The 25,029-nt window shown below is 37.8% G+C and overlaps 2 protein-coding genes across 2 annotated transcripts; one reads left to right on the forward strand and one right to left on the reverse strand.

The window, feature by feature from the left end:
* Positions 1-572: 572 nt before the first annotated feature.
* On the reverse strand, positions 573-3,513 carry LOC121370661 (PI-actitoxin-Afv2a-like). Its single transcript, XM_041496048.1, has 3 exons — positions 3,411-3,513; positions 2,691-2,696; positions 573-859 (listed from the first exon to the last, which is right to left on the reverse strand). Exons 1-3 carry the CDS (start codon positions 3,472-3,474, stop codon positions 678-680), a joined length of 252 nt encoding a protein of 83 aa, XP_041351982.1. The 5' UTR covers positions 3,475-3,513; the 3' UTR covers positions 573-677.
* Positions 3,514-16,430: 12,917 nt separating this feature from the next.
* On the forward strand, positions 16,431-23,807 carry LOC121369935 (glutamate receptor ionotropic, kainate 1-like). The gene is made up of 7 exons (XM_041495018.1): positions 16,431-16,556; positions 17,210-17,401; positions 19,716-19,868; positions 20,320-20,420; positions 20,701-20,791; positions 22,051-22,375; positions 23,578-23,807. Exons 1-7 carry the CDS (start codon positions 16,431-16,433, stop codon positions 23,805-23,807), a joined length of 1,218 nt encoding a protein of 405 aa, XP_041350952.1.
* Positions 23,808-25,029: the final 1,222 nt, after the last annotated feature.

Consider the following 25,029-nt stretch of genomic DNA (forward strand, 5'->3'; position numbering starts at 1 on the left):
AAATTCTTATCTTCGAATCCCATTAGATTTTGTGTCTGTTGAAAATAATATTGACCTGTGAACATTGTAGGCCCATTTTGACATTCTATTTACCTATTAATTTTATTATGCATATATCATATTATAGTTCAAGATATATAGGAAATATAACCGGTACAACACATTTGTGTCATAACGATTTCACGTCACCAACGAATGACGTAATTTTGGCAAGCGACGTCATAACTTTTGAAACGTTTTGATACGGTCCTTGTTATTCATAAAGAAATAATATTATGGATGATATGGATACTAAAGAAATAATTACACTTGCGTGTGAATCTTACTAATTTTACATGTCAGGAGTTTACGTGTCAGGATTCATGTATTATCCTTGATCTCGCTCGTGCAAGACAAGAATCGTGACTCGTTTCGTAAAATCGATACGACACACACGCTCGTATAATATCTCTATAATACCAATTGAATATTGTGTATGATACTCAAGGCAGCTACAGATTTACGGTTGAAAAGGTGTGATATTTTTTTATAATAATCACTTTGAATGTAAAACAAACAAACAGATACACAAATTAATTAACCATGCTGTATTACAACCATGTTACGCATTATATTATCCCTGTGACACTAAATACAACATGTTGGATAATGCACCATATTCTTCTGTACAGTCGGCACTACGACTTGGTGGTAGTGCACGTTCTCAAACAGTCGTCTTTAGTCTTAAAGTTGTTACTGTTTCCTCCACAACCCAGGTACGGGAAACCGAAACACGTTCGGGCGAACATGTTCCAGTACCAGCGAGTGGTTACGTTAGCGTCCCCCTGGCACCACCCTGGTGAGGCAGGGAGCAAACAGACTGAAACACAAGAACATACGTACAGGAGAAATGCCAACGTTATACTGATTGCATCACTGTGAAGTTATGCTTATACTGTCCATGCAGTCGTGCTGTCAAAAGGGTCCCCATACCTCATGAAACACAAACTTGATCTTTATCTCTGTAAGAAAGCTCTAGACAAAATTCCAATTCCCGTTTCACGAATTTTAACACTAAAGTCACGTATGTACGTAATTACCATATGCATTTAAGTAGATCATAGCGCTAAAATAGCTTTGTGAAACAGAGCAGAAGTATTACAAACAAATGTTCTGAAAACGGTGATAGTGTGGTGGTTGTAATAGTTCATAACACAGTGTGTGAAAGGGATGGTGGTGTGATCCCTAAATCACCTTCGTGTACCGGTTTAAGGAAGAGTTATCTACTGTTCATTTAGTCAAACGACGATTCGTCCTCCAACATTTCGACCATTGATGAACTAGGGACAGTTCGTCCTACAACAAATATTACTTTTGGGATTTCGTCCACAGGATGCTTTACTTTCTTTCATGTACATTATCTGTTCTGACAGCTTTGATTAGTGTGTTCTTATAAACTACCGTCTTTACTAATTACCAACATACGTCTCTACACCTTAACACACACGACAGTACAATTGGGAACAGTCCTGTTAGCATATTATTATGCTGTATGAGACTGAATTTGAAAATGTTTGTTCATGGAAGGACATTTGTTTTCATTAGTCAGCAATTCAAGACAGCGACATCTTAGATATATAAAACAAATAATGCAAAAACAAAGAGTATACATTTGAAAGTTATAGTTAAAGTTTGCTTTTAAAACACCACTAGAGCACATTGATTAACTAATCATCGGCTGTTGGATGTCAAACATTTGGTCATTCTGACTCGCAGTCATCAGAGGAAACCCGCTACATTTTTCCATTAGCAGCACGGGATCTTTTATATGCACTTTCCCACAGACAGAAAAAACGCATACTACGGCCTTTGACCAATTGTGGTGTATTGGTTGGAATGATGGGGAAAAAAACAATCAGTTGAATCCACCGAGATGGTTCGATCCTGCGACGCAAGCACCTCAGGCGAGTACTCGACCAACTGAGGTAAATCCCGTCCCTCGTATAAGCTTGAATTAAAACAAGTCATTTCTAAAACAAAACTGACATATAGCAGTATAATACTGCTATATGTTTAATAATATAACATGAAATAACTGTGTCTGTTTATGAATTTAGCAACTGATTTGCTTTCATTGCAATTAGAAACGGGGCCGAAAAGCCCCCACTACAAACAACAAACACGAAACAAAAACAACAGTAGCAAATAGACAGCGTTAATGAAAAGTATGTGTGTTATATACTCAGTTGTGATTATAATAATTTAAAAAAATAGGTTAGACACAAATGAACCATCTTAAATTCGCTAAACGATGTTGATAAAGAATAGGATGAGTAAAACTAGTAATTTCAAATATATGATATGGTCTTGGTCGAGTACAGTAATATAGCCCCCCCCCCCCCCCCCCCCCCCCCCCACCCTCCTCCCCGTTCCGCCGTGCCAGTAATACGCGTGAATATTAAACAACAATCTTGGACTGATTAAGCAAAGGTACAAGTATTTGCCTTGTGCAATAACATCACGTGACTATTTTATCACCTGTCTATCTTGCATAACAACGTCGTCGCGGTGTCAGCGTGACCTCAGTGTATTACAGTCCATCTTCCAGTATTTTACTTACGTAGCTGAGGTTCATAGCTAATACCTGGGTCTACTCCTCTCTTTATTAGGAGGATACAGCTGATATTTTCTGTTCACAATGATACCCTTACCTGGATCTGAAATTAAACAAGGTTACTGATAGTAAGGGCTGTTCCACAATTCATAAAATTTGCTAGAATCGATTTTCTAAATATATAGCAACAATCTGGAAATACACAAGACGAACGTTAATATTTTTGAAAATAATTTTGTTTTCATGATACAATTTATTCGGTAAATGGACTGTCACAAAGCACTGATAATTTTAATAGACAAAAAGTTCATAAGACGTACGAGCTCAAATTTCTGTAGGGGTGGGGGGCAAGCTGAATTTTGACGTATCAGTATACTTTGCATTTCACCAGAACACATGAAAAAAAAAAAAAAAAAACACTGAACAAAATGCCGAATAAAAAAACAAGCATTCTTAGACGACTGCTAAAGCAATACATGTCCCCTCCTGGGCTCAAATTTTTGTTTTGAATCTCCTAAATTCAAGTGCCATAACTCTGTGAAAAATGGGTATATCACCATGAAAGTCAAACTTGATCTGTAAGAGAACTTGATTAAGCAATATACACTAGTGCAACTTAATGTCTTGAGGCATTGTGAAGAAATTCCGGTAAACTATATATGGAGCAGACGGACAGACATACAAACGGACAGAATAACGACACCTGTAGTCCCCTTCGTCTGGACCGGTAAGGGACTAAAAACACCAAGAAAATAGCAAAACAAAAATGTCCAAAAGGACCAGATATAAGGCAGATTAATAGCAAAATTACACTTACCAGAACTAGTCACTGTTATGAAACGCGAACACAGCACCATGCAGACTATAAGAACATGAAACATTCTGTCTGTAAGGATCAACCTGCAGTTAGTATATTCTGACACTGTCAAACGTTCAGTGCTTATATATGTATCAGCCAAGTGCTGATAACGAGTTCAGACATAAGTCACGCCGGTGAACGAGTTCCAGTAGCTTGTACTTAGAGTTTATCGTATACAGTGTTGTTGTTTTTGGTGGCGTTTTACATTGTATATAATAATACATAGACTTGTTTGCAGTTCATATAAAAGGCAAAAGTTATTGTGACATGAATTATTTGGAGTAGTAAATTTGTGAATGGATTTATGGATGTAAACCAGAGAAAATGTGCATGAAACCAAGCAGTTGTTGCAGCGATTGCATGCTTTGTGCAAAACAAATGGAATATTCGGGAGAAATCCTGTCCAGTGTTCACCATAAAAGGCCAGACATTCAGTCGCAAATCATTGCCACTCTGTGCAGCCTTCAGAAGTTCAAAAGTCAGAAAAAATCCATTAGTGAACTGTTTGATGCAATGTCGTCATGCCACGCCTCAGTGAAAACGACAGATGGCGAGTCATAGGGGTGCTTGAATCTGGGACCTCGCAGCGTGACGTCGCACGTCAATTTAACGTCCACAGAAACACCATATGGAACTTATGGCAACGATATCAACAAAACAACCAGGTCAGGGACCGTCCCCGTAGCGGCCGACCACCCGTGACCCCCCTCGCCAAGACACCATGGATCCGAACCATGCATCTGCAAAACAGGTTCCAGCCAGCAACCCTCACAGTGTTTAGTGGTCTCAATTAGACGACGGTGCCAGGCCTGTATCAATGCTCAAGGTGGACACACTCGCTACTGACTGTGTGAACTTCGCTCTGGACCCCCTCTAGTGATGTGGCTCATTTGAATATCGCAGGTGCGCCCTTTTCATGGACTTTGCTCGTGTCTATACCTTCGGACATTTCTCTTTCCATATTATAACGTTTCATACACGGCAGTAAAAACTTATCATCAATTATCTTTGTTTTTTGTATGTCACAATAACTTTTGCCTTTTAGTATATATTACATTTGGGCACATGGATCGAAAACTGTCCACGTGATAAAACGCATCTAATAGTGGGTGGGTACAAGTAGATAGTTCATCGCTTGTGTAGAAATAAAAGTAAAGTTTGTTTTATTTAACGACGCCACTAGAGCACATTGATTTTTTTATCTTATCATCGGCTATTGGAAAAAGAAAGAAATGTTTATTTAACGACGCACTCAATACATTTTATTTATGATTATATGGCGTCAGACATATGGTTAAGGACCACACAGATTTTGAGAGGAAACCCGCTGTCGCCACTACATGGGCTACTCTTCCGATTAGCAGCAAGAGATCTTTTATTTGCGCTTCCTACAGGCAGGATAGCGCAAACCATGGCCTTTGTTGAAACAGTTATGGATCACTGGTCGGTGCAAGTGGTTTACACCTACCCACTGAACCTTGCGGAGCACTGACTCAGGTTTTGGAGTCGGTATCTGGATTAAAAATCCCATGCCTCGACTGGGATCCGAACCCAGTACCTACCAGCCTGTAGACCGATGGCCTAACCACGACGCCACCGAGGCCGATTGGTGTAGAAACATTAAGTAAAAATGGAGGATAATCCGACGGTGTTGGGGTTTTTTTCCGACGTAGATTTGTGGGTTTGCTGTTCGGTTTTACAGCCCCACCCCCCACCCCAAACCCACCCCACCCCCACTCTCCGATTGGATTTGAAGAAAAACAAAGTGTTTTATTTAACGACACCACTAGAGCACATTGATTAATTAATCATCGGCTATTGGATGTCAAACGTTTGATAATTTTGATGTGCAGTCAAGAGAGGAAACCCGCTACATTGTTTTTTGACCCAGCAAGAGATCATTTATATCCACTTTTCCACAAACAGGAAAGCACATACCACGGCCTTTAGTGCACTGGATGGAACGAGAAAATTTTTCAATTCAATGCACCCACAGAGGTGGTTCGATCCTGCGACTCATGCATCTAAAGCGAGCACTCAACCGACTGAGCTAAATCCCGCACTCAAGATTTGAAGATCAACACAATGAGATCAGCTGTGCCATATTTAATGCTTGTATCATCATTTCAAATGTTCTAGTCCATCTTATTGTTAGGATAGCAGGCCTTAATCATGCCGGCGAAATCAGCGTTTTCTTCGCCTAGAGTCCACTCAAGTCGCCGAGGGACGGGAGGTAGCCCAGTGGTAAAGTGCTCGCTTGATGCGCGGTCGGTTTGGGATCGATCCCCGTCGGTGGGTCCATTGGGCTATTTCTCGCTTCAGCCAGTGCACCACGACTAGTACATCAAAGGCCGTGGTATGTGCTATCCTGTCTATGAGATAGTGCATATAAAAGATCCAATGCTAATCGAAAAGAGTAGCCCATGAAGTCTCGACAGCGGGTTTCCTCCTTCAATTTCTGTGTGGTCCTTAACCATATGTCCGACGCCATATAACCGTAAATAAAATGGGTTGAGTGCGTCGTTAATCGAAGTCGCCATAATATTTTGGACCTAATCTCATTTCAGCAACGAAATCATACAACAGACGTCAAGATCCCGATTTGTTTATTGTCATAGCTCACTTGGCACCTTGTCATCGTGTGTATCTTGGGCGTCAGACTGTATTCTCGAATAATTCCATTTTATAATTACTGTTTTGTAATAGGCGTCTGGATTGGTTAAAATGCTATCACGTGATCTAAAAAAACGAACGTTCATTCTTCAATGAACGTGAAAACTGCACTTTTTCTTTAAACAAATAAACAGGATGTTATTACCGGAACTACTTTTTATCAACTACGTCAACAACGGAATCCCCGAGAATTCCATAGTTTCTATTTTTATCCCAATAACGTCTGCTCTGTGAGTGACAGTGACAAACTGACAGACGACAATCACAGACCTACACCGCACACAGTCTGCTAGCCACCTGTAGTGACTTTTAGATCATCGGCCAGATTACTTTACACCGCAATTCAGGCTTTAAACGACTCCGGTTTTGAACTGAGACACGTAATGTATATGACAGACCACAAAAACGAAGCTTCTATTAGAAGTTATAGCAGAGAATGCTCAACAAATCAAAAGAGAGACATGAGCGCAGCCCTGTCACATTTGACAAAAACACCAAATTGACAACTTACACGCGCGAAAACACATACGCCTTCGTCCTGTCCTTTCCGAGAATAATATCACACAATCACAAACTTTCTCTGAAATCCACACACACTGTAACACTGAAACCACTTTATCCCTTTCAAATCAGTCAATTTTCACTGATTCAACTTTTCACAACTGCAATTATATAGTAACCGATACATCTTCTAAATAATTTGATACAATTATACAAATAGAACCAATGTTCCTGGCTGTAGAAGACAAAACTCACTTATAATTGATTCTGTATATTTGTTTTATAAAGAAAAGTGTTTGCTGTTGTTATTTTATAAATCTTTTTGCGCTCATGAAATTTCAATATTTTTTGTTGGACATTATGCACTATTGTTGACTTGTTTAAAATACTATACTTTTTTGTATTCGTTGTAGTTGTATAAAAAAAAAATAACATCAGTTTAGAAAGAAAAATAGGACTGATGATCATTACCTGTTAACTGTTGATATTTGAAATTTTGTCATGCCTTTCAAAAAACAAATTGCTAAAGCGATCGTATGTAAACTTCTAAATGATGCACAGTTTAAACAATTATCTTGTTCATACATTAATATAACACCATATTTCATAATATACACGTTTTATTTCTTGTCAGTAGTAATTTTGCGGTTATACCAAATAATGAGTCTGATTATTTCATATTTATATTCAGGATTTTGTTTTTGTTGAAATAACTACCAACTATAATAATATTGTGTCAAAAAGGAACCAATGAATTGGCCTATAATGAATAAAGTTAATATTCATGTAAAAACATATTATTAAGTTTTGAACACATACCAACTCAAATTACATTTTTTCAAAAACAACATCAGTGTAAATAAAATGGTTTCTTTACAAATTATATCAAATTGCATAGGTGATTTTTTTTTTATCCCACTACTCCCTTTCCTTTCTCTCCTTTAAATTCCATATCATTTCTTCCCGATCTGGCAACTCCTCCTATCGTTCAATTTCTTTTGTAGTCCATCTCCACACCCCAGTCCTTGTCTTTCCAACCGCGACAAGTGCTTATTTCTTGTGGTTATCCGTGCCGCACACCTGCCATTCCCCATCAGCTTTTAGCTGTGGACTTAGTCTGAACACTTCGGAGAGAGTTCAGTAGTTACTTCGGGCATTGTTAAGAGGCATTTGTAACCGCCTACTATACACAAGTGAAATATTTTTTGATACAAGCATGACGGCAACTGATGAAATAGCGGCTATTCTACCTAAGACTACATCAGTTTCTATATAGATCTGAACGACAAAACCGTTATCCGCGATCAAAACCGTATCTGTGCACATCGAAGAGTCAAATGGGCATTTGGGAATATTGTGGTTGATTCATTATGTTTTATTTCAAAATTGATTGCAATAATTTATTTTGTGTCCGTTAAAGAACTGATTTACTCTCACTGCACCACACGTTTGTAAAGACCTACTTAAAGATCAATAACACAAGGCCTTCATTAATAGGTTGCCATTCTGTAGAAGTACTGAAAGTAAGATATATTAATTGAGATTTCCGTTTTACCTTCTTTTTTCCCGATAATCGATTCAATAAATATTGGCTAATTTCAAACAAAAACTGAACACGAGCATTGTCGACGAGAAATAAAGCAATCAATACATTGAAATTCGATACTGAGAGCAGAGTGGCCCAGAAACGGATCAAAGTCGTTTATGTACATAGTCCGAAATGGGGACATGCAATGGTGGAGAATAAAAATACAGTGAAAGCAATACAATACAATGCTTCCAGTTAGCAAATGATGGACTCTCAGTTCTAACAGACGTGTCTATGCCTTTGTTGCTTGTTTACTTAACCTTTCCGGAAGCGCGTATCTGCTATCAATTAATTAGTTATTTCTTAAAATACAAAAGAAACAGTTCAGAACAAGTTAATGTTCAATAAGTGATAATGTATCACTAGTATTCAACTTCACACAAATACCAAAGTGCATACCACGAGTTTTGATACACCAGATTTGGAACACTGATGGGCGGGACGTAGCCCAGTGGTAGATCGCTCGCCTCATGCGCGCAATCCCTGTCGGTTGGTCTATTAGGCTAGTTCTGGTTCCAGCCAATGATCGACAACTGATATAACAATGACTGTGGTATGTACTGTCCTGTCAGTGAGATGGTGCATATAAAATATATGTTGCTGCCAATCGTCCATTTGAGTAGCTGGTTGACCCTCGCAGTATCGTTTTGGTCCTTAAGCGTATTTCAGGTGCTGAGCCTAAACTTTATGTAAAATTTCTAATGAAAAATAAAACTGTGAATAGTATTTTGTAACGTTAGAGAAAAGGTGTTATATGAGACCCTAATCCTCAAAGGATTTCAATATTGGTAACATATTTGAATTCTCCCGACCATTAAGCTCCACGTTTTGTATTCCTAAATGTCTTGACAAATATTTTATAATGCTTTTAATATAGTCACTCTTTAGCAATTCTGTAAAAATACAACTGTCGTAGAAATGGGAGATGGGTCACAAAACAGGTAGATGCGCACATAATGCTGTGAGTCATGCAATGCTATCATACATTTACCATCCCTATGGATGTAGGCCTTGACACAAATTACTATGAGCATTAGTACACCCAGGTGGTACCAATTAGCCATGAACTATATGAACCACGCCATATAACTTTAATTAAAACATGCTGAAGGTGTCGTTAAATAATACATTTCTTTCCGTCTTAAGCTCGGAACACTGGAATTAGAAATAATCAGTGAACTGAGAGAGATTAAGTGGGAAGGGTGGATACTATATTACTGAAGTGTATCCAATGCCGTATATTAGATTAAATCCATGGATTTGTTTTATAAGGCATCTTTAAAAAAAAAAAAAAAAAAAAAAAAAAAAAAAAGATAAGAAGGAAAGAAAAGAAAAACTTACTTATTCATTCTTCGATAACTGAACGGGTAAATGTGAGATTGCTACAAGCCTAAATCACTATGTTAGGAATATGTTTTTGCTATTGTTGTTGTTGTTGTCGTCGTCATTACTGATAATGATATTGTTGTTGTTTTGGACTGTTTTTCTTTTCTTTTCTTTTCTTTTTTGGTGGGGGATATTGTGTTTTGTTGTTATGGGTTTGTGTTGATTCCTTTCTTTCTTTTATGATTAGGGACTCAAATGGTGACTCAATATTGGTATAGGAAACATTGATTTATGTGCTGTCCTGTCTGTGGGAAAATTAATTTTAAAAAATCCTTTGCTATTAATGGAAACACGCAGCGGGTTGTCTTTAAAGACTACGTGACAGAATTACTACCAAATGTTTGGCATCCATTAGCCGATGATTAATTAATTACTCTTCTCTAGAGGTGTCATTGAACAAAACAAACTTTAGCTCAGCAGTTGTATAAATTCGTATCATATACATTTCTTTGTGTGAGTTCGAAATTGGTCCTTAAGTGTCACACTCCGTGTTTTACGTTGTCATCCCTTCATTATTAATAGGGTCAAGTGCTCTGCGCACATCCGAGATCGTTTACAATCATTGACAGCTCCTACTAGGAGCAATAGTGGCTCGATTATGCAAACACCTTTCGACCTGTTTTCTACATATTACTTTTGGCATTGCTTGGAAAAAACCATCCGCAAAACAATTAAGTCCAAGGCAAAGTAAACACGTATTCCTGAATCGGTCAGAATTAGAGCATATACCATTCTGATGCAAATATACCAAACAAAATGTTCTATAAAATGTGGATAATTTTCGTATTCTTCGAATTAACTACTAATCTGATGACTGTTTCACCAAGTATACCAAAGGCAGGTAAGAGATGGGTGTAGTCCGCCATTATTTTGAATTACGCACATTATTTTCTAGATTATCATTCATATTTTCAGATTATTATGTCGTTACTTGTAACACAAGTCATGCTTTTGTTTTAAAGTTGGGGTTTTTCCATTGTTTTACCTCCAACAAGAATCTTGTCGATCGACCTTGTGCGAAAATCGTAAATAATTTATAGCAAAACTCGTGTTTTAGAATAGCATGCAAAAGATCAGATTAAAAAAACAAGCAACAAAAACAAAACAAACAAAAAACAACCCACAAACAAACAAACAACAACATAAATGTCATTTTAAAAATATTTCATATGTTGGTTTTCAATATATACATTTTTCAAAAACAGGTCTGATATTGTTCAGAATAACTGAACGACTGAGACCTGCAATAAACTTTAATAACCACATGTATTGTTGTAGCTGTTATGTCTTGTAAAACAACTGTTGTAACACTGATACATCTTTTATCAGAAAATGTGTGTATGTATTAAAACAGGATATAAACACAGACAACGTAACGACGTGTCCCCCAACTATAAACAGAGCTAGACTACTGCCGATACTGCCAATGGTGATATACAATAATGAGACAAATCTTCTTGTAACTGTTTTTCTGGCCACTAAATTAATACAATTCTAAAGTAGCTCTAGTACACCAAAGGCCGTGGTATGTGCTATCTGTGTGTACTATTGTTCTAGCTCTAGTACACCAAAGGCCGTGGTATGTGCTATCTGTGTGTACTATTGTTCTTGAAACATTATAGGCTTTCTGCTACAGTTATCATGACACCGGCCTCGGTGGCGCAGTGGTTAAGCCATCGGACTATAGGCCGATATGTACAGGGTTCGCGGCTCGGTACCGGCTCCAAGCCAGAGCGAGTTCTTAAGGGCTCAGTGGGTAGGTGTAAGGCCACTACACCCTCTTCTCTCTAACTAACCACTAACCAACTAACAACTAACCCACCGCCCTGGACAGACAGCCCAGATAGCTGAGGTGTGTGTGTCCAGGACAGCGCGCTTGAACCTTAATTGGATGTAAGCACGAAAATAAGTTGAAATGAAAAGAAAATGAATGTTATTATGACAATATATATGTATACCTAGGGTAGCTGAGAATTCTTCTTGTTATACTGACATATCCAAAACGAACTAGCAACATATTAAATTGTCTTGAGTAAATGTTAAGAACGTGATTTTGTGATATTTATGTCTTAGTCTATGTGTACCGACAGTAATCAGTTTTAACCATGTTGAACTTACCACCTATGTGATTTGTATTCACATCAGATAAGTTTTAAAAATTAGGTTTGAATGAAAATCAATATAGAAGAAAAGGAGGTTTGGGCATATTGCAAGATGATTTGAATAATATTGTTTATAAATGATTTGTTATATTCAGCTAATTTTAAATATAATAACATTGGATAAGCTGGAATTAGATATTAATTGTAATACATTTTGATGTTATTCATTTAGTGTTTTTATTAGGTCTATAATGTTGACAATGGTTTTGATGATGACGATGAATATTATATTTATTATTATTATTATATTTATTATTATTATTATTATTATTATTATTATTACTGTTGTCATTGTTGCTACTTTCGTCATCATCAGCATCATCGTCATCATGTATTGTTTTTGTTAGGCCTATAATAATGAGGATGATGATGATGATAATGATGATGATGGTGATGATGATGATGATTATTATTATTATTATTATATTATTATTATTATTATTATTATTATTATTATTATTATTATTTGAAGATACTTGCCTGCCCTACCTGACATTGACGATAAGAAGTGTTTCTCTAAATGGATCCAACGATTCTAAGGTCGTGTGCGTATCATCATTGGCTGAAGACATCCTTCCGTCTCCGAAGTACAGCTTACCCGCAAATATTACTCAGACCAAAATGCTCGAACGCCAATGTTCCGTACCGGAGATTCGAACATTCAGCTCCATGTTGGATTTAGCTGACCGAATGTCGTGGAGTGATGTGGCTATAGTAATCGACAATGAGACAGGTGAACTTGCAGTCTGTTGGTTCCGTGTGTATATGTTATTGTGTCTTCATCGTTTAGAGTAATGTTATTGCATGGGTGTTGTTCCACTTGTATGTGTTATTGTGTCTTCATCGTTTAGAGTAATGTTATTGTGTGGGTATTGTTCCGTTTGTATGTGTTATTGTGTCTTCATCGTTTAGAGTAATGTTATTGTGTGGGTATTGTTCCGTTTGTATGTGCTATTGTGTCTTTATCTTTTAGAGTAATGTTATTGTGTGGGTATTGTTCCACTTGTATGTGTTATTGTGTCTTCATCGTTTAGAGTAATATTATTGTATGAGTGTTTTTCCGTGTGTTATTGTGTTCATATTTTAGTCTAATGTTATTTGTGTGGGTATTGTTCCACTTGTATGTGTTATTGTGTCTTTATCTTTTAGAGTAATGCTATTGTGTGGGTGTTATTCCGTGTGCATGTGTTATTGTGTCTTCGCCTTTTAGAATAATATGTTGTGGATGTTTTAATCTGTTTTCAATATCATTAATGATTACACTAATAACTATGTACGTATATTATACATGCCATACAGGTCAGATTACATTAACTAGAATATATAAAGTGTCCATGTCCTCTATGTTTCGGTTGCTCAGACTATCGATGTGTGTATCTAACCATCTCTCTGTCCTTCTTTTCTTTCGTCTGTCTATTCACGCAACCACCAATCTACCCATTCGTCCATACAAAATTTGGTATGTATTTTGGTCTCTCTGTATGTCTGTTTGTCCGTATATCTCTCTTAGTCTATCGGCATATTTTTATTTACCATTGGCAGACAGTATTTACAAATATCGGGGCGAGGCGTTGTCCAGTGGTAGAGCGCTCGCTTGATGCGCGTTTGGTTTAAAATCGATCCCTGTCAGTAGGCCCATCGGACTATTTCTCGCTCCAGCCAATGCACCACGACTGGTACACCAAAGGCCGTGGTATGTGCTATCCTGTCTATGGGATGGTGCATATAAAAGATCCCTTGCTGCTAATCGAAAAGAGTAGCCCATGAAGTGGCGACAGCGGGTTTCCTCTCTTAATATATGTGTGATCCGTAACCATATATCTGACGCCATATAACCGTAAATAAAATGTGTTGTGATATAAAACAATTCTTTCTTTGTTTAAAAACATCAGTATTGTTATTGCAGCAGAAAGTGTAACATGGGAACAGTTATCCCAAACACAGCGGATGGTTTTAAACATCGACGTGACAGACATCCACAACTTCACCAACATCCTGATGAAGCGACACCGCCGATCACTGAGTCACAAAGTCTACCTCACAGTGATGGTGATGTGCTCACGTCGTGGCCGACGACTCGCTCTACAAATGGTAATATTTAACAACCACATTACAAAGACAACCATACTACAAATGGTAATATTTAACAACCATACTACAGAGACAACCATACTACAAATGGTAATATTTAACTACCATGCTACAAATGGTAATATTTAACAAGAAAACTACAAATGGTAATATTTAACTACCATACTACAGAGACAACCATAGTACAAGTGATAATATTTAAAAACCAAACTACAAATGGTAATATTTAACTACCATACTACAGAGACCACCATACTACAAATGCTAATATTTAACAACCACACTACAGAGCCAAACATACTACAAATGGTAATATTTAATAACCACACTACAGAGCCAACCATACTATGGTACATACTACAAATGGTAATATTTAGTAACCACACTACAGAGCCAACTATACTACAAATGGTAATATTTAACAAACCATACTACAGAGACAAGATAAAAATACAACAATTCAATTAAAACACAGTGTAAAGAACTGTGCAAACAATAAAATATCACAGATAGATAAAATTAAATTTTAGAATAAAATTCAGTATCTTGAAGAAAATGCAACAAAAGTTCAGGATGAAATCGAAAGGATTCCATCACATTTGTTTGATTATATATATCCAGCCTACAATATAGAGACCCTTTTAAAACAAGAACATTTCTACAGAGGATACTTCAGAATGGCCTCCAAAACATATTATATGCATCGTCGTTTAATAACCATATTACAAAGACAGTAATCTTAAATGTAGAGAGAACAGTTCGTTATTTTTTGCATTATTACTGTACAGTTTGTTAAAACGATAACCGTGTACACCACAAACCACGGAGGGTAACTCAGAATTAGCATCTGTATACAAATGCATGGGTGTTGCATCTATATAAAAGGCACCTGTTAATGGAAACCGAATTTTGCAAGTATATTAGGTGACCTTTTATAGATGGGGTTCACTTTACTTCGTGTAACTGTGATATCGATAAAGATAGCTCAGTTTGTTTCTAGGGTGGGGGGGGGGGGGGGGGGGGGGGGGGGGGGGGGGGGGGGGTTCATGCACAATTCATGTAGATAAATTGTGTTTTTACATAGGCCGTATGCAAGCATTGTTTCATGATGTAGGATGTTTGTACAATAGGTAGTCCATTATTCTCATTAAGAGATGCATCTCATTGAAGGTGCACTTACTACACGCGACAGAGCAAATGCTTACTTTTGGCTTGAAGTGTTCGTTTCATACCTGACAGATATATGTATGTATGTATGTATGTATGGATGGGTGTATGTATGTACGTATGTATTGCATGTATGTCGAGGTTGACTGTTACATACATAGATATTAACGCACTGCCACAGGGGGTAATAAACTCCTTTCTGGCCTCACAAATTGTCCCATATCGGTGCTGGGACTCGAACCTGTGGCACCGAATCGCCCGCAAATTGCAGACTAACCACGATACGTTCGGAGCTATTCAGACATGTATGTATGTATGTGTGTGTGTCTATATATATACTCACGGCCAAAAGAAATTTTACAAATGAAAACAAAATTTAGTCTCTGAAAACATCCATATATCCTAACGTAACCAATTGCATAAATAATCACCCAAACGTAACCAACTTTCTACAGTATATTTGAAACATAACGTTGCATGCTTTTCATGCCGAGCAAATTTTTTTATCGAAATCATGTTTTCCAGGACCTACGAAATTCACTCGTGCAATAATGGTATTAAAATGAGCCAGGATACTGGTAGGGTATGCATTTGATAGAAAATCACCAAAAGAATGCCACGACTTACTGTAGAACAACGCGAGCGAGCCATGGGCATGATACAAATGGGAGCATCTAACGCTCATGTCGCAAGGACGTTTGGATGTTCCAGAGTTACTGTTGGTAACCTGATAACTCGATACCAACAGACAGGTCGGACATCGGACAGGCCAAGAACGGGTAGACCACGTGTTACAACTCAACGGGATGACCGATACCTACGAACATTACACCTACGTAATCATTTTCTGATGGTGACGTCATCAGCGGCAACGGTATTTGGCCACCGTGTGAGTAGACACACCGTGTCAAGAAGATTATGTGCTGCTGGTATCAGAGCCTACAGACCCTATCGTGGGATCACATTGACAGACCAACACCGTCGGCTTAGACTACGATGGGCCAGGCATGTGAGGCGTTGACTGATTCGTGATTGGCGAAGGGTTCTCTTTTCCAATGTTCTGCCTGTTCCGTGGGGATGGGAGTATAAGAGTGTAATCGGCGTAGAGGAGAACGTACAGCCCGTTGTTGCGTTAATGAAGTCGAATATTTCGGAGGTGGTAGTGTAATGGTGTGGGGAGGCATCTGTGGCGAGCAGACCACTGAACCTGTCATCATTGATGGCCATCTGAACGCTCAACGTCACAGGGATGAAGTGCTAAGACCAGTTGTTATGCCATTTCTACAGCAACAGCCTCAAGGGATCATGTTTCAGCAGGATAATGCGAGACCTCACGTTGCTCGCATTGTTCAGGACTTCCTCTATCAGAACAACGTTAACGTCTTGCTATGACCTGCACGCTCTCCAGACATGTCACCTATAGAACATCTTTGGGACTACCTTGATCGCCAGATTCGACAGAGACAACAGCCCCCACTCAACAGACAACAACTGCAACAATCCCTAGTTGAGAAATGGCGACGCATCCCGAATGACGTAATCAGAAGGCTCACTACATCTATGCGAAGACGTGTGCATGCATGTATCCGAGCTCACGGGGGTCACACACGTTATTAGAGACATTATCGAGTCTGACATTTCAGGGTAAATTTGGTTTTTGACCCCACGTGTAACTTTCATATTATGACGTAATTGTTACCTGCAGTCACGTTGCTTTTGTTGATGATTTACATTTGGTATTGAACTATTAAATAATATCACAAATAATGTTATTCTTATTATTTGTCGTTTCCCCACAAATTCAAATATAATACTTGTAAAGTTTCTTTTGGCCGTGAGTAAATATATATATATATATATATATATATATATATATATATATATATATATATATATATATATATATATATATATATATATATACACACACACACACGCGCGCGCGCGCGCACACACACAGACAGACAATCACACCTATATACCGAAGAAACATTAGTCATTTAAAAAAGAAAAAATATATTTTATTTACAAAGCAGAATACACGCACTCCCGCACCCTTTTTTTTTGGTCTATGGTGGTAACGCCTATTGTATACAAACACGTTACTTTTGCACGTGTTAAAACAAAATACGTACCCACCCAAACGCTTCGTATTCGTATTTCTTTATACGCTCATCTTGCTAGTACAGGTTACTCAGCTGAAGACGTCCCTTCACCGTCTGTCGGCATTCGACATGAGGTCCCTGTGGTTGGTTGCTGTTGACAACACAGAAACAGAGTTGGCCAGCGCCTGGGCTTCCACGTTACAGAACGTCGCCTTCGTCGTGTCGTCTTCAACCACAACAACACGTCTGACTGGATTCAGACCAATTTCAACAGATGTAAGTCTATATGTCCTCTCACAAATCTGTATGAAGTGTCCAAGAGAATAACATATGATGTCCAAAGAAATAGTCAATATTATAAAGGTCATGTATACCAAGACCCCATTGACAAAATAAAATAAAAACCTTAATTACGGTAGGCCAGTAAGAGTTATCGGTAAATAATGTTTGCTTATAGTCCGTCCCATCATTCTAGAAAAAAAATGGGGGGTTTTCGTAAATAAGTTCAGTTTTGTTTGATGTAAGAAGAAAAGTAAAAGTGTTTTGGAAACAACAAAACAATTTTTTTTTTTTTCCAATTTAGAAAACAACCGGCTCAAAACATAAATAACTTGTAGTATACTCCATAGCATGAACATGGCGTTCTCCGTGGGACGGACTATAGATATAAATATTCCACGATTGCCAAATTTGTAAACGTTAAAATTTAAAAATATTAAATTACCAAAAGTGTGACATCACAGGTTATTTCCGCGGACCCTTCATATGTATACACAAATATACATATCTGGATTCTAAACACAGATTTGTCTATACATTCCTATTAGACGCCACACGTTTTGTGTATTACCACGTGGACAAATCTGTATTATACTAGATAATCCGGATGAACAGTATACCGTAATGTGTGTCAGTGGCAGAACGTTCGACCGAGGAGCGAAGGGTTACAGGATCGGGCATCCTCAATGGACTCTGGGTCCCCACCAGGGTCAACTAGTGTCCCACGACTGATACATCAAAGGCCGTGGTAGGTATTGTCATGTCTATGGGATGGTGCATATAAAAGAACCTGTGCGGCTTTTTTGGTAGTAATAGCCTTTATATAGCGGCAACAGGCTTCCTCACTTTCTTAAATGTCGACATAAGCATATGTCAGACACGAAATAACCATAGTTTAAAATGTGTCAATGGGTCATGGCAAAAAATATAGATTAGTTGGTTGCTTGTTTGTCTAGTATATTTATTGATTCATCTTTAATTAATTTCTCGTCCGAGCCAGTGCACGACGACTGGTATATCAAAGGCCACGGTATGTACTCTCCTGTGTGTGGGATGGTGCATAAAAAAGATCCCTTTCTACTAATGGACAAATGTAGCGGGTTTCCTCTCTAAGACAATAAATCAGTGTGCTCTAACTTCAGTTAATTAATTCAGTTATTTATTCGTCCGTCACAGTCGATTTTCGAGACTTTCCGACACCACATTACACAAAAGAAATGTTTCTTGAGAAAGTGTGTCTGGCCTGGAAAGAAACATTCTTTAGAAAGTTTGACGAAATATCCCCATACCTCTTTCTTTTTCTGATATATAATTTCGGACACCTTGGCGATATTATTCTTTAAATTCGACAGTTATTGTATGTATAATTATGTATAGCACATTCATGGCTTATAAATAGTCAACCATTAAACGACATACTCTATAACAAACAAAATATTGACTATGACTATCGATATTGATGCTATTAGTTAAAAATGATTAATATACTAAAAGGCAAAAGATAACTGATGATAAGTTTTTACTGCCGTGTATGAAACGTTATAACATGGAAAGAGAAATGTCCGAAAGTATGAAAACGAGCAGTAGTCCATGAAAAGGGCGCACCTGCCACATGCAAATGAGCCTCATCACTAGAGGTGGTCCAGAGCGAAGTTCACACAGTCAGTAGCGAGTGTGTCCACCGTGAGCATTGATACAGGCCTGACACCATCGTCTCATTGAGGCCACTAAACGCTGGGGAAGGTTCCTGGGAATGCCATTCCAGATATGAGGAGGATCAGCCGGAATTCCTGCAGTGCTGTTGGAGGATTTGGAAGACGTCGCAAGCGTCGTTCCATTCATCCCAGACATGTTGTTGTGTTGATATCGTTGCCATAAAAGCCATATGGTATTTCTGTGGACGTTGAATTGACGTGTGGCGTCACGCTGCGAGGTCCCAGATTCAAGCATCTCTATGGCTCGCCATCTGTCATTTTCACTGAGGCGTGAAATGACGAAATAGCATCAAACAGTTCACTAATGGTGTTTTTCTGACTTCTGGACTTCTGAAGGCTGCACAGAGTTTCAGTGATTTGCGACTGAATGTCTGGCCTTTTATGGTGAACACTGGACAGCATTTCTCCCGAATATTCCATGTTTCTTGCACAAAGCATGTAATCGTTGCAACAACTGCTGGGTTGCATTTCTGTGAGCTATTTCGTGCCCATTCACAAATTTATTACTGCAAATAATCCATGTCACAATAACTTGTGCCATTGGGTATAGTATATTTGCACTCATGAATACCTCGTTCTTTGTATCTGTCTTACAGATTCGGAATAATATACCAAAATATATTTGTGACGAAAAGAAGAGCGGCAGTGTTGTCACTATTCCAGAAAAGCCCAATGTTCTAATGAGAACATTGTTTCCCTTGACGCCATATGGGATGAATAACAAAACGTTAGTCGTTGCCACTCTTCCGGTGAGTTATCACTGCACCTTTAAATAATGCATCTGGTATCTATGGCATGTGCGTATGGCTATGTATGACTTGCTATATATCTTTTTTTTAATAAGTGGAAGTTTAGTTTAGAAAATCTATCTATCTATCTGTCTATCTGTCTGTATGTCTGTATGTCTGTCTGTCTGTCTGTCTGCCTCTCTGTCTATCTATCTAACTATCTCTATGTATCTATATACCTATGTATCTCTCTATATCCATCTATCCACCCATCCATCCATCCATCCATCCATCCATCCATCCACACACACAGACATATATACATATCGATACCAGTTATTCGTTTAGAATTAACACAAAAATTAAATAAATTGCGTATTTTATTTTCTCATACCAATTGTTGACATGAATACATAAATTATGGTCATTGGAAAATAGTTGTCAGTGGATGTAACTAAGTTATGTTTTGTAGTTTCACACCTTTGTCATTCGAAGTACCAAAGAGGAAAAGACAACCTATAGCGGCTTGTGTATCAGCATTCTCGACATCATAGCTCAGTCTCTCAATTTCAGGTAAGTTTAATAAATTACTACACAACAAAAGTTCTTATTTTTCATAAATCCTTCCTCATAAAAAAAGGAAAAAACAACGAAAAAAAAAACAACAACAACAACAAAACACAAAAACCCAACAAACAAGTGATATTTTCCTTACTATAACGTACATTTTGCACCAAAATATTGTTTAAAAGTGGTAATTCTGGACATCACACGTACGTACGCATATTCACTCACACGAACACATGCACAGAACAAATAAAACATGTTATTTATTTCAAAAATTGTTTTGCAGCTACATAATCGGAGAGCCAAAAGATGGATCTTGGGGAAAGGAGCTTAAGAATGGGACGTACACTGGCATGGTCGCAGAAATATTAAAAGAAGTTAGTATTTAACATTTCACCTAGTGTTAGAAATCTAGTGATTACTACCACCCATTTTTTTTCACTTACTAGCTTGTTGTCAAAGAGATGAAAAGAGAAGGAAGGAAGAATATTTTTTATTTAACGACGCACTCAACACATTTTATTTACGGTTATATGGCGTCGGACATATGGTTAAGGACCACACAGATACAGAGAGAGGAAACTCACTGCCACCACTTCACGGGCTACTCTTTAGCAGCAAGGGATAGTTTATATGCACCATCCCACAGACAGGATAGTACATACCACGGCCTTTGTTACACCAGTTATGAAACACTGGCTGGAACGAGAAATAGCCCAATGGTCCCACTGGCGGGAATCGATCCTAGATCGATCACACATCAGGCGAGCGCTGTACCACTGAGCTACGTCCCGCACCAGAGATGAAAAGAGAGCACCTGTTCTAACTGGCTGATGGGCAAGGTATTCATCTAGGTGATGATCCTAGATGTAAGCAGAAAGATTAGAAGCTTCAAGCGAACCGTCTACAAGATGTCATGTAGGCCTACGTTTCTTCGGTTGGTCCCATTGGTACTAGTTGTATAATTTATTAGTTTGTCTATTAAAATGACAAATAGTTTCCAGGCACATCTTCTTGTTAAATTATTTGTTTCATATAAACAAGAAAAATATGATGTCTAGACATTTGCTATGAATATTCCACAAACTGATAGATGTTTTGTTTTCTTGCTTACTGTTGGATACAGCTGCGTTACATATCATTACACAGACTACTGAATATCATATTTACAGGCATACTAAAGCATTTGAAATCGGTAATTAGATTGTATATTCATTTTCAGGTGGAATGCCATTTGCTATATTGCATGATTTTAAGTATAATTATCATTGGAATCGCAAATCTTTATGAACTATTTTGGTAGAGGGATGGGGACGGTGTTGTCTTTGTTATTATGTTATTACTAATGTTTGAACGCTGAAACATGATTTAAGTATACGTTTCCTGTAAATACATTGCATAGCCTTTGTATTTTTTTTATTCTTAGAACTGTGTCATTTTGAGCTGCTATAATTTAATAGCATGTACATGCGCGACGTAAACGTTATGGTATAAAAAGCGTTTACGACTTGGAACCAAGTCATAAAACACTCTAAAGATTTAGAATAACACGTTGGATTTTAACAATTATTATTATTGTTATTGTTGTTGTCGTCGTTGTTGTTGTTATTACTATTATTATTATTATTATCTTCAGGAAATTGACTTAATAGCTGCGCCAATAATCCCTCAAGTTGAGCGGATTCACAAGATGGACTTCACGATCCCTTACTCCTGGGACAGGATTGTCGTCATGTTCAAGAAGCCGCCATTGACATCCACAAAATGGCTGACGCTCGTTAATCCTTTCCAGCTGGAGGTGTACTTGTGTATCGGAGCGTCCCTGGTGTTCGTCGTGTGCCTCGTTGTGTTCGTGGAGTGGAACAACCCCTACTACTCGCCAGAAGCTCGCCAAGTGTGCACCATCTGGCACATCATCAGACATTTCACGTGGTACGCGTATGGCTCGCTGATAAAACACGGTATGTTTACAGTGGTTGTTTACCTGCATTTACTGAATGATATTATCAAACGATATCTTGACTCTGTCATTTTCAAAGATACGATTAGGGAAATGCTAATGGTTTTGATTATCTGTTCTACAATTCCTGTACATGTAATATATCCGTCTTTGTGTTTACGCTTAAGGTGCAATGTCCGTTTGTCTGTGATTCGTATACGAATAGGTATACGCATACGTAATAATAATGCTGCAATACACATTGAGACCGGATAAGCAGACACATACGCATACACATACGTAGCCGTACGGAGACACACAGACGGAATATACGCAACCTAGTAGCATATAAAGTGATGTTTACAAGTTACGCATTGCGGATTACGAATACGCATATCGATTACGTACAAATGGAATTTGTGCTTAAGAAACTCGCTAATAAAACATAGTACGGTAGCCGCTATTAATCCATCGACAGTTACAAACATGTTATTCAGGTTTGGATTACATTTGGTATGTTTTGTTTGTTTTGAAAAACGTAGAATTTATGATACATCCCTAATAGTTTCGTGTATTGGTGTTAACATGATTTTATATTGGGTGGACATCCACATGAGGGGTGGGGGGCGCGGGGGGGGGGGGGGGAGCACACTGTCTACTGCGGGTGTTATGAGGTGACAGGGAAAAATGAAAGGTGATGGGTAACAGAAAGATGTGTTTAAGGGGCATGGTTTCCCATAACGAAAAGAACCAGACAACAACATGACCGGTATTAATGTACTGAATAAAACCCAGTGGTACCACCACGATAATATGTTATTATAAGATCCTACTACGGATCAGATTTAGCAGCTGAATGCAATGCCTTTCATAAAATGTAAACAACAGATAAACGTTCATTAATACATGGAAAAGCAGCTGCCAATAGTGTTATTTTAGTTAATTATTTGATTAGTGTATTTGTCATAATTGTCATCATCATCATTGTCGTAATAACAACAACGACGACGACAATAATAATAATAATAATAATAATAATAATAATTATTATTATTATTATTATTATTATTATTATTATTATTATTAATTTTGTTGTTGTTTTTGTTGTTGCATTGATGTCGTAAAATAAAAATAACATTTAATAAAATAGTAAACATTACTCGCTATTACTGTCTAACACAGTTATGTTATAATTGATTAAAAAGCCTTCGTCTTTTGCTTCAGGGGGAATCCACCTGCCCGACTCTATAAGCGGCCGCGTCATCATCGGCTTCTGGCTGCTATTCTGCACGATCATCTCGGCGGTGTATTCCGCCAATTTGATCGCCTTTCTGACGGTGAACATAGAAAACCTCAAGTTCCACACCGTGGAGGACCTGTTGGACGAAGACTCATTTAAGTGGGGATCTACAGGCAACTATCCTTTCAAAACTCTCAAAAATGTGAGCAACTAACCTTTCAAAACTCTTTTTAAAAATGTGACAAACTATCCTTTCAAAACTCTCAAACATGTGAGCAACTGTCCTTTCAAACCTCTCAAACATGTGAGCAACAGTCCTTTCAAACCTCTCAAACATGTGAGCAACTGTCCTTTCAAAACTCTCAAACATGTGAGTAACTGTCCTTTCAAAACTCTCAAACATGTGAGCAACTGTCCTTTCAAAACTCTCAAACATGTGAGTAACTGTCCTTTCAAAACTCTCAAACATGTGAGTAACAGTCCTTTCAAACCTCTCAAACATGTGAGCAACTGTCCTTTCAAAACTCTCAAACATGTGAGTAACTGTCCTTTCAAAACTCTCAAACATGTGAGTAACAGTCCTTTCAAACCTCTCAAACATGTGAGCAACTGTCCTTTCAAAACTCTCAAACATGTGAGCATTATCCTTTCAAAACTCTCAAACATGTGAGCAACTATCCTTTCAAAATTCTCAAACATGTGAGCAACTATCCTTTCAAAACTCTTACAAATGTGAGCATTATCCTTTCAAAACTCTCAAACATGTGAGCAACTATCCTTTCAAAACTTTTAGCATTATCCACTATCTACTACTACTACTATTGCTACTATTATTATTTGTACTACTAAACCGCCACCATTACCACTACTGCTACTGCTACTACTACTACTATTGCTACTGCTACTACTACTATTACTACTACTACTACTACTACTACTACTACTACTACTACTACTACCACCACTACCACGACTACCACTACCACTACTACTACTACTACCACCACAACCACCACTGCCACTACCACTTTTACTACCACTACTACTACCACCACCACCACCACCACCACCACTACTACTACTACTACTTTTACTACTACTACTGCTGCTGCTACTACTACTACTACTACTACTACTACTACTACTACTACTACTACTACTACTACTACTACTACTACTACTACTACTACTACTACTACTACTACTACTACTACTACAGTCCTATTACTGTTTCTGCTTGTATCATATATGGAAAGTCAGTCTTTTAAACTCTTTTGGAATGTTGTATTAACAGTACATATGTAGGTAAGTATGTAGATAATGAAAATTATTTAGCAGATGGTGAAGAATACATTTTGTTAAAATATGGTACTAGTATCACATTCTGAAAGCTCAGCCAGGTGTTCAATTTATAATGAGTATATCTTATAATCGTA

The sequence above is a fragment of the Gigantopelta aegis genome, chromosome 4, assembly GCF_016097555.1.
Source record: "Gigantopelta aegis isolate Gae_Host chromosome 4, Gae_host_genome, whole genome shotgun sequence".
Taxonomy (NCBI): domain Eukaryota; kingdom Metazoa; phylum Mollusca; class Gastropoda; order Neomphalida; family Peltospiridae; genus Gigantopelta; species Gigantopelta aegis.

Coding starts and splice junctions, on each gene's coding strand:
- LOC121370661 (XM_041496048.1), bottom strand. CDS start 3,474: ATGTTTCATGTTCTTATAGTCTGCATGGTGCTGTGTTCGCGTTTCATA.
- LOC121369935 (XM_041495018.1), top strand. CDS start 16,431: ATGTCACCTATAGAACATCTTTGGGACTACCTTGATCGCCAGATTCGA. Junction 20,421..20,700: donor GCTCAGTCTCTCAATTTCAG/GTAAGTTTAATA, acceptor ATTGTTTTGCAG/CTACATAATCGGAGAGCCAA. Junction 20,792..22,050: donor TCGCAGAAATATTAAAAGAA/GTTAGTATTTAA, acceptor TATTATCTTCAG/GAAATTGACTTAATAGCTGC.